A 13,359-nucleotide genomic window follows, 5' to 3' on the forward strand; every position below is an offset into this window, starting at 1 on the left:
ATGGTTAAAGCTTTACGAGCTATTATTCTATCTGTAATGTCTGCTTTTATTGCGTCATTCGACGTGTACGGTGTGCAGCACAGACATGCGTAAACTAGAGCAATGGATTTTTCATCACTGCTTCAAATCTGTTACGTAACGACTTTAATCTGGTTTCAGTATTACCTCAACATATCGCGAGATTTTACATATTGTGAGCAAGCTGGATGAAGGAGTTCCAAAGGTGGGAACGCGGAGAGAGAGGGAACGAGCGAGAGAGGGAGGAGCAGGGTAAGTTTGTAAACACTGAAATCCTTGGCTGAGGAACAGGTGACACGCAACACATTCGGATTACCTGATGCATTAAAATTAGTGATTTCAAGTGTAACGACGCTGGTCTCGCGAATGGTGGAGGTGTCATGAGCACCGTGTGTACACACTGCACGAGACGCGACACAATTAGAACACTCCCATTAGAATCAACGAAATCCGAGCGCGCTCGCATTGTAGATTCGTTTAATATAATGGGAGTGTTCTTGTTTTGTCCCTTCGCGTCGATCGCTTGCGGTGTAAATAGGGTGTTACAGCATGTTGGCTCATGTGTGGTTAGCATTAGCCAGTTAGCTTTAGTGATGGGAAGTCCGACTCGTTTTCGAGAATCGGTTCTTTTGAACAGTTCGTTTTAAAGAACCGATTAAACACGAATTCAGCTATTCTGTATTCAATCCACTGATAATGACCAGTGATTCAATCACGTACTTGCGTCATCTCGCAGTCACTGATTTTGTCAATCTTATTAATAATTAATAACAGTTGTATTGTAATGTAATTTGTCTCGTTTCAGTTGTTGTTTAAAAAGCCATTTAGAACCTTACATATAATTGTCCACTGCAGTATATATATATTATTTTTTTCTTCTTTTTTTAAGTTGTCATGCAGTGAAGTCATGAACATATTTACAGTACATTTTAATTGTAACATTTCTGCTATTCAGTTATATAAAGTAATTTACATTTCAGTTAACTCCAACTGCTCTTAGTGTCAGTTCACTCATCGGCTCACTGATTCAGTCCGATTTGTGGACGAATCGTTCGGTCTGGTTTTGTGCATTGAAAAGATCCGACTCAAAAGAACGATTCGTTCACAAATTGGACACCGCTAAGAACCATTTAAACGAAACACGGCGCGTTAGGAGTTGCGACAAACCCTCCGAAATGTTATCGTGTGGTTAACATGGTTGTTATGGCTTTGTTACATACTAGTGGCGGTTAATTTTATCGTGGATATCTTTCTGGAAATGCTTAGAGAGGAAACGCATGCTAGCTAGCGAAATGTGTGATAAAGCTATTGGGTTGAAGCTGGTTTAATTTAGCGGAAATGTTCTTTAAACGGGGATGATCTCAGACAGTAGTCAAATGAAAGCGTCTTATCATGTAATCGTCATGCACATTATGCAATCAGTTGAACCCAGCAGGCCTCTGTGCAGCAATGAAGTATGGATTCCTGTCATCTGTCAAGAGACTGTACAACATTTCAAATGGAAAGTTTAGGAGGAATTCATATTTTAAATAGGGGTTTTATGTTCAGATGATTGTTCAAATTGAGCTGAAATGAATAGAAATGAGTCTTTTAAAAAGTCTGGATCTCATAAGATAAATCACATCTGTTCTTTTTGGATGGTCTTTAGAAGTAACACAGGAAGTAGTTGATCTAAAATGGGAGACGATCGACCTTTTGTCTGCACTGCCCCAGGCTGTGGACAGGTAAGAGCTATTTTCTTTTAATTATTATTCTCAAATTCTCCTTTCATGGTGTTCCTGTCCTACTGTGTAAGGAATATTTACAGTCCTGATCCTTTAGTCCAGGTGTTCAAGATTTGGGAGCCCAAATAGGAATGTTTAAGAATCATTCCCCTTAATTTCTTTTATGCCCCTTAATCTTGGTGATAGAAGCAGATTGTTGGCCAAAACTTTTATTCTGAAATCACTCCAGCTGTTTTAATCCCTGCTTCCACTGGGCATCTGTAAGAGGCTCCCATAGCACTGCATAACTGGATAACATAAGCCGTCATGAAAACAACAGATGGCCTGATATCATCCATTGCTTCTCTGTCTCTAGCTTCCATCTGATTTAAATTAGGACCCTGAATGAGACCCAAAATGACTGAAAACTTTACTGTGGGTTAATGCATGTGTCTCTGTCAATGCTTTTCTCACGTCAGAGGTTCACCAATGAGGACCATTTGGCAGTGCACAAACATAAGCATGAGATGACGCTGAAGTTCGGACAAGCCAGAACAGATACAGTTATTATAGCAGGTTTGTGTCCCCACATAGATGCATTTCTGTCATTCTGTTGGCTCAGTCTGCGTTGTGTTCATAGTAGGGGTTGCACTGACTAGTCGACGTGTCAAATTTAATGCTCTGCCATGACGTTAACTAGTCGCTGATCATGTGATTTTGAAACTAACAACACGGCTGCCTTCCAGAAGACCTTCAGACTGTTCTGACTTAGTGTGCTATATCTTTTCTAACTGATCGGAGTTAAGATTTAAGTTTAAATTACAATCAAAACTCCAAAAAAATCCCATAGATTTACACTGGCTGTAATACTAGTCCTATAGAGGATAAGATATCTTTGAAAACCACTTTAACTTTCCATATCCATCAGTTAAAATGACAAATAAATGCATACTACGAGAGCGCTCCACTAGTTATGTTTGTTTATAGTACTATCTGGATACTCAATATTGATCAGGTGAATGCACCTTTTAAACAGTTTATTGTACAGGGAAGTTAATCGCTGTTCTAAACTAATGTGCTGCTACATTGTAACACGCACGCATAAACATACAGACAGAAGCTCGCACATCACGTGCAGATCTCGCGCACACAGAAACATTCAGGAGTGCACAAACTAACCATCTGCTTTTGGACTAAACCCCACAGCTTTACTATTAGTTAAGAAATATTACGACCCATAGACAAAATAACTGAAACATTTTCTGACACGCTGCAGCTGTGCACAAGGCAACCCGAGTTTGAGTCTCGGCTCGAGGTTCGGGTTACTCAAGCCAACATTAAGATTGTTAACAAACTTTAGCTGTTGCAAATTGTGGCATGTTGCAAAGCATTCCCATCTCTTGTTTTAATTAATTACATCTTCGGTGATTAGTTGACGTCGACTTCAAAAAATCTGAGGTTGTTTAACCCGTAGTTCAGAGTAAGTTGCATTAAGGCCTGTTCACATCCAGAATGATAACTATTTTAGTGTCCACACCAACACACAATAAAATTGTGTTTATCGTAAGCCTGCAGTTATGTCCTCTGCTGCTGCAAACGTTTAAGTTCTTTAAATTCGGGTGGATTCTGATTGGCTGTCAATGTTTTTAATCATTAATCAGTTGGAAAAAAAACATTCTGAAAGTGATTCCAATGGTATCCTCCTTTTGTGTCGTTATCGTTAAGGCCCGCTTTCACCAAAATCAATAAAGAATTCTATGCGAATAGGGATGACCATATTACAACTGTAACGATAATGACAGAGAAGAACAATATCGCTGGAATTGCTCTCAGACCGTTTTATTTTTTTCCAGCCGATGAATGATAAAAACGATGTTTCCATCCAAAGTTGCGAATGTAACTTGATTGGAACACCACATAAAACCTTTGTAAATAAAGCACCATTTCTAAGAGAACAAAATCTTCAGTACCTTGGAAACTCGTACAAAATATCTTTAATAAGATGGAAGTTGCTGTAATCGGGAAAGCCCCTGTGGCTTTTTTCATACATGACTTGACGCAGAGCGTGCAGACGAAATGCAGTGAGTACTGTCATGTCCTCTTGCGTTCAGATGCCTTGGGAACGCAGTCGTGCAAGACAGTTCTGGGAGGTCATTATACCAAATACTTTTGATTACGGACATTGGCTCAGGAATTTCAGAATGACTCAAACAACATTTGAGATGCTCTGTAATGAATTTGGTCTGCTGTTTAGTCCAGTTATCCAATCACATTTTGTTTTGAGACAAGCACGCCATTTTTTTTTTTTTTTTGTGCATTGAGGGATTTATTCTGTAAATGTGTTTCCATTGTAGTTTATATGCTTGTCTTCTTATCTGATAAAAAGCGATTCGCCTCAATTGAGCGCATACATTTTTGTATGCATATTTTTAGAATTTATGGGCATCTCTGACTTTCAATCCAGCCTTTTTTATGCTATATCCAAAAACAGAGCGCCCGCCACACACCAGCTTATTGGTGGAGAGGATATGAAGCCAATCAACTCCTTCATCCACAAAGGGGATGATTAGGAGGCCATGATGATGGACAGAGGCCAATGGGCAAATTTGGCCAGGATACCGGGATTTTTAATAACCACAGAGAGTCAGGACCAACGTCTCATCCGAAGGATCCACTAGTGTGGATACTACTGTGGTTATTGTAATAGTTATCATTCTTGGTTTGAATGGGCCTTTATAATTATGGACTTCCCTGCTCCCTGAAACAGAATTACAATGATTATTAAAACTTTATCATTATGGTAATCGCTCTGGGTGTGAAACGGGCCTTTAGGTGTTTGATTTTCCTATGAATCATTATTTGCTTGTTAAGCTGTGTATATGTTTTATAAATATCATAATTGTACACTTGATTTTGATGTCAAAATAGTAGTAATTAAGCAGTATCACACAATAAAGCGTGCCGTCTGGTTGTGATTTAGATGTTAATATAAATTTTAAAGACTGTGCGTGTGTGTGTGCGCGCAGATCAGACACCCACTCCCACCCGGTTTCTTAAGAATTGTGAGGAGGTGGGTCTGTTTAGTGAGCTGGCTGGCTCCTTCGAGCAAGATCTTCGCAAAGCACACGAGGAGGAGGAGAGGAGAATTAAGAGCACGGTAAGATTTCAAATAAGGAAAGTGTGAAGTATCAAAGGTTATCAACTTGTATGCTTTGTTTGACAATTGTTAGCATGAACTTGACATCTTGAATCTTGCCCTCAAAGCTTCAAGCTCTACAGACGCCTACAGAGGTTAAAGAGAGGGAAGGTCCTCTTGAAATTGACTCCTCCCCTCCGGACAGCCCTGACTCCACCTCCAGCATGACAAACAGCAAAGATGCAGTTGCCATGGCAAAGGAGCCTATTGCCTTGAGGAAAGCCATGGTGAATTTGAGACGAGGCAGATTACAGTATTTACAGTGCAGGTTTTTTGTTGTTGTAGTGCAGAATATAATATTGTCATGTAACTCACTTTTACAGGATGTTCCTCCACGAACTGCAGCAAGTTCCACCCCTACACCAACCATAATGCGCCCAGGCTCGCTCCCACTTCACCAGGTATTCGACTCCATGATCCCAACTCAACCCTCTCCCACCTCTGTTATCACCAGGACCCCTCCGTCAAACAGACTCAGGTACACACTAGTTGACCTCATGTCAAAAAGGTTTTGTTTAGGATTGTCACGATTCCTCTTTTAAATTCGAGTACTTAATTTAAAAAAAAAATATTGATTGCAATTTGCCCGTGTCGATTAACTGGCAAAATACCAGAAGTGTTCCATGGATGAGAATCCATGGATCTCATTATTAGACAGTTTTCAAAGGCTGCACAATATATTAAAACCATTTAAGAATCATAATATAGCATAGGACTATTGTGAAATCACAAAGGCTGCGATTCAGTTTAATAAAAATATGCACTGCGGGCCTCAGGGTGAAGCGCGACGCCTTTAATTACTTACATGTGTGCAGGTTACGAGTTTCTTCCGAGGGTGCGATTAATCGTGATTCAATATTTTAATCTATTGACAGTTATTGTTGGTTGTTCAACAATGGTTATTGTTCACTTAGGTCTATTTTTATGAACACAAAAAAACTATCCGATTAATCGTCAAAATAATCAACAGATTACTTGATACCCAAAATGCATGATTATGAACGATTATTTTGGTAGTTCATCCACTCAAATAAATAGCTAGCCTGAGTTTTTGATAGGATGTGTTGATCCTCAGCAGTGGAGCAGACTCACTTCTTTGAGTTGAAACTTTTTTAATTTGGATGAGTCATTTCAGTGTTGTTCACACCTCTGATTCCTCACCCTGTGTGAGGAAAAATGTCCTAAAATAGTTCCTCTATAACTCTCTTTTTTAGCTCGCCGTCTGGTTCTTTTCCTATGCTGATGCAGCTTCCAAATGGTCAGACTGTTCCTCTGCTTCCCAGTCCAGGGCAGACTTCAGTCATATCGGTATGGAGGTCTCACATACGTATGATTATTAATCCATCATTTAACAAATCAGCTAGTTATTATGCATTTTATTTCAATATTTTTTTTAATTAAATTTTTTGGTTTTAATTTTTTTTATAGTTTAATATTAGCTTTAATAATTTGTAGCTAATGCTTCAATACATTTAAAGACAACTACTTCAAGACAGTTGCATTCAAATACTTCAAATTACCTGCTGTTTTTTTTACATAACCTGTAGTTCTCTGTTTTGTGTGAAATATAAAAAAAATATAAAATAAAAATTTTAGATATTTTGTCTTCTTTTTTCAATAAAGTTGTAGTTATTTAGCCTAAATATTTGTGGAATAGATGTTACCCTTTTGGGGGAATGTGTGTTCTTGCACTCTGCGCTATTTATTTAGCAGGTTTTCTTGCACCATCAGCATATCAAGTTAAAAATAGTTATGCATTCTGCTGCACCCTGTCCAGCTGTTTTTGAATGCAAGAATACATCTGATGTGAACAGCCCCGGTGAACATTACCCTAAATCTTTTTAGTAATACAGAGTAACACACTTTTTTTTTACCACTGACTAGTCAATTATGAAAATATATATTACATCTCTACTTGTGAAAACTTTCCACAGACATACAGTATATTGCTCCTAAATCAAAATAATAGTGATTTTATTTTCAGCAGTATGAGCCTCAAAACAAGTACACATCTTTTTTGTGTTTGTGTTTATGCTTTTGTGATTATAGTATGTTAAACTTGTGTTGCTATGTGTGTGTGTGTGTGTGTGTGTGTGTGTGTGTGTGTATATATATATATAGCTTGCCAGATCATCAAACACAGTGCCCAATATCCCAGGGATTCCAGGCCCTCCTATTGGTGGGAGCAGCAGTGGCTCCTCCTCTCCGTCTGGATACAGTACACACTCTGATGCCAAGACGGTGAGAATGAGCACGCGTACACCCACTCTAGCACATGTAGACTTTACATAGGGATAAATGCTTTACAACGGGCTTATTATATAACGATTAACTTACTACACAAATGTAACACACAGGTTTTGAGCGTTAATTTACACGCTGTGGTGTTTCCTTGTGTTTGTGTATGGGATTTGTCTCCATCTAGAGGCTAAAAGCAGCACTATCTCAGCAGAGTCCTAGTGGACCAGCACCAATACAAAAAACAGATCACACTGAGACACCATCACCTGCTCAACCACAGGTGCTCACAGACACCTCATGCCTGTGTTACATATATGCTAGTATTTGCCTGTTCTTTTTGAGTAGTTTGTGACGTTTGAAAATAGTTCAATTAATGGGTTTAAATGGGATATATCAGTAAATAAGCTCAACTGAAGCATTATGTCAGTATACACTGTGTAAATGCTGACATATGCTTAAGTTCTCACTGTATCTGACAGCCCAAGCAATATCTTGTAGGTATCCCCTGCTCCCCCAAAAGGTGGCCGTAGACGACGGGGTGCAGATATTGAACCGGATGAGCGCAGGCGCCGTTTTCTTGAACGGAACAGAGCAGCCGCTTCCCGTTGCCGGCAAAAACGGAAAGTGTGGGTTAGTGCCCTGGAGAAGCGCGCCGAGGAGTTAGCTACTTCTAACGTCACGCTCACCGTGAGTCATACAGACAGAGTGAAAAGATTCAGGAAATAAGATGATTTTATGTTGTTGAAATGTACTCTATGGTTGACAAATCTAGAAAGGACACATTACATTGATCAAAAGTGACAATTAAGACTTTTGTACGGTTAAAAAAAACACATCATATTTCAAATAATGCAGTTCTTTTCAACTCTTTATTGATCAAAGAATCCTGGGAAAAAAAATGTAGCACGGTTTCCACAAAGATATTAAGCAGCACAACCATTTCCATCTGTTATAATGGTGAGAAATGTTTCTTGAGCAGCAAATCAGCATATTAGAATGATTTCTGAAGGATCATGTGACACTGGAATTATGTTAAAGATTCAGCTTTGCTGTCACAGGAAAACATTACATTTTAAAATAAATTAAAATAAAACTTTTAATAATATAATATTTCACAACATCGCTGTATTTAAAAAAAAATTTAAATGCAGACTTGAGCATAAAAAAAACATAAATCTATGTTTATGGTTTCTTTATTACTAAGAACTACAATTTCTGAACGGTATAGTTCCATTTTTGATCATGCCATTGGTTGAGTCTATGTTGCTGTTGTGTACATGTGCTTGACAGGGTGAAGTGTCCCTGTTGAGGACTGAGGTGATACGGCTGAAGGAGCTGCTGTTGGCCCATAAGGACTGCCCTGTAACGGCCATGCAGAAAAAAGCATATCTCGGTAAGATACACCCACATATTTCCTTTATATGTCATAAATCCTTCATGCCTAACATTCATCCTTCCTTCATTTCTCTCTCTTTAGCTGCAGGAGTAGATGAGGGTTCGGTGTCGGCGTTGGTGATGCCCGTGTCGGTCCCGGCTCCGGTGTCTGTTAACGGTCTGAGCGTGCGTGCGGCGGAGGCTGTTGCTGTTTTAGCGGGAATGGGCTCGGGTCAGTGGAGTAGCACGTCTGGAGATGCTTCCTCCCAATCACAGCCCACATCCAGATGATGAGCACGTCGTTCAGCCAATAGGAACTAAATATACTTTGAGTCTTTCAAAGGAGCGAATCCCCGTTTCCCCTCAAAACTCTCAGTCACGGTGTGTTTGTAAATCCTCTCATGTGACAAATGGGAACCAATGTTTCCACGTTCTGACCACACCCCGCTCACAGACACTCTCCGGGCTACAGTGGCGACATCATAGAACGCCCCTGTCAGACTGCACAGACTAGGAAGCACTGCAGTGGAAATGAATTATCTTCTGTCATCTCTAAAAAAAATACACCTTTACCTAAACTTGTATAGATCTTCTCACTAATGCATTCAATTGATATTTGTCTCGTTTGCAGATATTTCTAATTATTTTGCATTTTATTCAATGGTTTTTCTAATATAATGATTCGTTGCATGATTCTGGCCACATTAGAAAGATGATTTCTACACTATGCAGATAAGTTTAACGCCTTCTTTCTCAGTCTCTCTTTGTGACGCTTTCTCACACATACTCACTCTCACCATTTCTCCCAGTTTCCCTTTCTCTCTCTTCCTCTCTGTTCTAATTTTATTATCGTATGTACAGTAATTTCTCTCAGGTCTGTGCTTCTGTGGCTGTTTTGGTGAAGATCGTGTCTCACATTAGTGTAACCTGGCGCCGCAGAATGGACTCGCAAAAGCTTAAGAATGGAGAGAAAATATATTTTTATATTTGAATATCGTTATCAGTTTGTCTGCATTTTGCTCTATATATATATATATATATATATATATATATATATATATATATATATATAATGGATATATGGATGTGACGGGTAGCTTAACCATGTGGACATGTTTTAGATCAGTATGATTATGATATGCTCTGCTGAATTATAGGTATCTTTAACCAAAATACATAAATCCTTTTGTATTAGAGGTTAGACCCTAAAGTTTAAGTGCATCTGGTCTCTTATTAGGGAACATGCACACAAAAACTCACACGTAATGACTCGTGCTTGCATTTTGTGAATGTACAGTAGTTAACTAACCCAGCTATGAATGTGAGGCCTTGTTTCAAAATGGTTGAAAAGCAAAATTGAGTCTTAGAAGCTGTTATAGAAATTAAACATTTCTTTTTTTGGGGGCCTGAAAGACTCGCACTTGGCAATCCTGAATGAATTTCATCTGGAGCGCATAACTAACACGTAACCTAAGTTGTATTCCATTAAACAGTTCACTCCTGATCACGTTATCAGTAGGAGAATCTGCATTAGACTAAGCTGGGCTTGTTATCAAAACCATTGCAGTTTTTTTTTATTAATTCAAATTTGAATATCAGTTTTTTTATGGAAACTCATTTCTGCCACATAAGAAAATTTTTTATAAATTATGATTTGGTAAAAGTTGAAGATAGAACTTTGATAAAGGTAGAAGATAGAACTTTGATAAAAGTAGAAATGATGAGATTTGAAGTCATAATTATGAGATAAATTCAAATTATTGCTTAAAATTCATAGTTCTAAGTTAAACCATACTAGGTTGTAAATATATTAAAATGGAGTCATAACTGACTTTTTGTCTCATAAATATTACTTTTAATGTCATAATTATGACTTTTTAATTGATAATTACGATTTACTGAAGCGTGATTATTATTATTTTTCTGATGTGGAGGACATTTTTGGACATTTTGGAGGAAATATTTTTATTAGATGGTATGTAGACTATTTAGGTTTTATTTAAATGACCCAACCAGCCATATCAGTTTCTGTCACTGACGTTTTTTTGCATCTGGATTTATCATATTTGGATGTAGAACGTACTGCTTTCCACTGTGTGTATAACTCACTGATCCCAAATTGTGTGACGTGTCAGTGAAGCCCTAAACTAGAGCTGTAAATATGAAATGAGTGTCAGCATACAAACATTGCTTACTGTATGATATTGACTAACTGAAACGGTCCTTAAGATATGTTAAAATTAAACATTGATGGAACTCTAGCCTCTTGTACATTTAATGAGATGCTGCTTTTTGTCATTTTGTTTTGAAGGTGTTATATTCCTCTGTGTATATAGAAGTGATGTGGTGGGACTTCTCTGTGTATATGGAATAGCTTGGATGAGATGGATATGCATTGTGTTTATGAGTGTGAGCAATATATTATAAACCTTGTGTAATGCCTTTAATTTGGAACGTCTAAATCATGTTTAAGATGATATTTACACAGGTAGCACATGTTTCTGAATTAACATTTTGTCCATCAACTTAATCCTAACTCCACCCTTATCTCTATAGTCAAAATCTACTTTAAACTATAAAATTAGAGGACACTGGTTGGTTATTTGGATTATTTTTCCAGAAAACTGTATACAAACGTTAACTGTAACTTTAATATTAAAAGAATGTGAAAATGATATTGTAAAAATAATGTTAATTGGTTAAGGGTGAGTAAAGAAATCTGTAATAGCTCTAATGAGACTTGTCATGCACTTCTACAGTAAAATACTGTTAAATGTACAGGTTTTGGATCTAAGAACAAGTCATTTGCAGAACATTAGAACAAGTCTTATAATTCACAGAGGAAAAAGAGAAAAAATGACATTCGCAGATTTCCCTGTGACACTTTTTTGTTTAAACAATTCAGTTTCTTAGTTTTTTTTTGGTTTTTTTTTTGGTTATCAGTTATGTACATTAGGGTTTTATTTCACATCTTCTGTTAAATTATTGTTATTGCATTATTTTAGTGTTGTGTGTTCCATGATGTTTATTTATTTATTTATTTGTGTACAACACCACGCACCATGACTCTGCTTGTGGAAAAGACTTTGATTCTTTACCAATAGTGTTTTTTATGGTGGTTGTCAATGTTACAAAGGTACAAACCAGATTTTAGTATATTAACATTATACCAGTTAAAGAAATGTTATTTTTTAGCGTAAATTTGAAGTTTTTACCATACATTTCACTGATTTATCTTACAGTGTATGTCAAAGGGATAGTTCACCCAAAAATGTTGAACACAAAAGAAGATATTTTAAAGAATGTCAGTAACCAGACAGTTGTCGGCACCCATTTACCATTGAAAATATATATGGGTCCCATCGGTGAACGTGATTTCACTAAGTACCACATGTTCCTGGATTGACATCTTTGTTGATCCTGGAACAACTTTCCAATCAACCAATCAGATTTGAGGGACAAGTTTACAGTTTATGTCAAGTTTAGGCTTAGAACCAGGGTGCTTCAACATTTAGGCTTCAACGTCAGTGTTTTTCACCTATCATTTCCCTCTGATTTTAGGGAAAGGTTATGGTTAGGTTTAGGGGTAGGGATAGGGTTAGGACTAAATTTTGGGACAGGAATGTTATTCCAGGATCAGCAAAATATGTTGATCCAGGAACATGTCTTTCTTGGCAAAATCACGGTGACCCGTGATTTCACCAAGTACCACATGTTCCTGGATCAACATCTTTGTTGATCCTAGAACAACTTTCCAATCAACCAATCAGATTTGAGGGACAAGTTTACAGTTTATGTCAAGTTTAGGATTAGAACTAGGGTGAGATGCTTCAACATCAGTGTTATTCGCCTATCATTTCCCTCTGATTTTAGGGAAAAGTTATGGGTAGGTTTAGGGGTAGGGATAGGGCAAGGACTACATTTTGGGACAGGAATGTTATTCCAGGATCAAGAAAATATGTTGATCCAGGAACATGTCTGTCTTGGCAAAATCATGGTGACTGGGTGCCATCACCCATAATTATCCCTTTAAACAAGTAAAAAAAAACAGGGTAAAGGAATAGTTAACCCAGAAATCAAATTATGCTATTATTTATTCAACCTTATGTCGTTTATAATCTATATAAACTCTTTTTTGATAGTCTTGGTTGGCTGCAATGAACTAGCCTTGCAAGGAAAAGGTCTGCGTGAAGCTTCTTCAAAATGTCTCCTTTTGTCACAAAAGAAATTACAACCTACGGATTTAGAAAGACACAAGTGAGTAAATAACTACAGAATTTTCATTTTAGTGGAAACCATTTATTTAACCATAGGTGTTCAAGAGATTGCATTGGATAAAGATTCTCTCTCGCCACAGCAGAGGGAGCAAAATCGCCACGGCTTCTGACCACAGGCTCAGACTCCTCATCCCGAGCCCTGGTCATGTGACTCTTCCCATCGGTTGGGATTTCTCTCTCGGCATGGCGGAGATGATGGAGCTCGGTCTGCTCTCTAATACCATTTGTTATTCACTGTGAGGAGGACACGGGCATTTTTGTTGTCGGTAAACCTTTCTGCATCGTTCTTTCCCCCGGTTTGTGGCCATAATGGCGGAGCGCGGTGTGGATGTGTCCGCTCTCCCCCAAGAGGTCCGGGAGCAGCTCGCTGAGCTGGACCTGGAGCTGTCGGAGGGTAAGCCTTTAACAACAAGGGCTTTCCTCTCTTGTTTGAATGCGTGCGTTTGGATAGATGTGTGTTGATTTGACAGGCTCAGTCGTGCATCCTCAATAACAGCATCCACACACAGGTTCCGAGCTGATGATGCTTCAATGTCGCCGCCGCTCGCGG

The 13,359-nt window shown here is 38.2% G+C and overlaps 2 protein-coding genes across 7 annotated transcripts in view; both read left to right on the forward strand.

Annotated features, from left to right (window-relative positions):
• The first annotated feature begins 114 nt into the window (after positions 1 to 114).
• atf7b (activating transcription factor 7b) lies at positions 115 to 10,793 on the forward strand. Of its 3 annotated transcripts, none has more exons than XM_082189692.1 (12): positions 115 to 270; positions 1,667 to 1,742; positions 2,201 to 2,297; positions 4,748 to 4,878; positions 4,986 to 5,144; positions 5,241 to 5,395; positions 6,132 to 6,225; positions 7,039 to 7,158; positions 7,343 to 7,438; positions 7,657 to 7,845; positions 8,449 to 8,551; positions 8,636 to 10,793. In XM_082189692.1, the coding sequence occupies exons 2-12, from the start codon at positions 1,695 to 1,697 to the stop codon at positions 8,821 to 8,823; spliced, it is 1,380 nt and encodes a 459-aa protein (XP_082045818.1). In that variant the 5' UTR covers positions 115 to 270; positions 1,667 to 1,694; the 3' UTR covers positions 8,824 to 10,793. The 3 variants fall into 3 exon arrangements, with proteins under 3 accessions (XP_082045818.1, XP_082045820.1, XP_082045819.1); XM_082189693.1 differs by lacking the exon at positions 115 to 270 and adding an exon at positions 1,118 to 1,518 and having other exon boundaries at positions 1,666 to 1,742; XM_082189694.1 differs by lacking the exon at positions 7,343 to 7,438 and having other exon boundaries at positions 116 to 270.
• Positions 10,794 to 12,904: 2,111 nt separating this feature from the next.
• The window catches only part of dip2bb (disco-interacting protein 2 homolog Bb), a 36,114-nt gene continuing 35,659 nt past the window's right edge, over positions 12,905 to 13,359 (forward strand). For 2 of the 4 annotated variants that reach the window (XM_082189687.1, XM_082189686.1), the window contains exon 1: positions 12,906 to 13,203. In XM_082189687.1, coding sequence (XP_082045813.1) covers positions 13,119 to 13,203 — 85 coding nt within the window. In that variant the 5' untranslated portion in view covers positions 12,906 to 13,118. Of the gene's footprint in view, positions 13,204 to 13,359 lie in introns of all 4 variants that reach the window. The other 2 variants (XM_082189685.1, XM_082189688.1) reach the window with 2 other exon arrangements.

The sequence above is a fragment of the Leuciscus leuciscus genome, assembly GCF_965113295.1.
Source record: "Leuciscus leuciscus genome assembly, chromosome: 14".
Lineage (NCBI taxonomy): Eukaryota > Metazoa > Chordata > Actinopteri > Cypriniformes > Leuciscidae > Leuciscus > Leuciscus leuciscus.

What these genes read in the sequence shown, in the direction of transcription:
- atf7b (XM_082189692.1), top strand. Translation starts at nt 1,695, where the DNA reads ATGGGAGACGATCGACCTTTTGTCTGCACTGCCCCAGGCTGTGGACAG. An exon ending in TTGCCTTGAGGAAAGCCATG is followed by an intron (nt 5,145 to 5,240) that starts GTGAATTTGAGA and finishes TCACTTTTACAG; the next exon opens with GATGTTCCTCCACGAACTGC. An exon ending in GGCAGACTTCAGTCATATCG is followed by an intron (nt 6,226 to 7,038) that starts GTATGGAGGTCT and finishes ATATATATATAG; the next exon opens with CTTGCCAGATCATCAAACAC.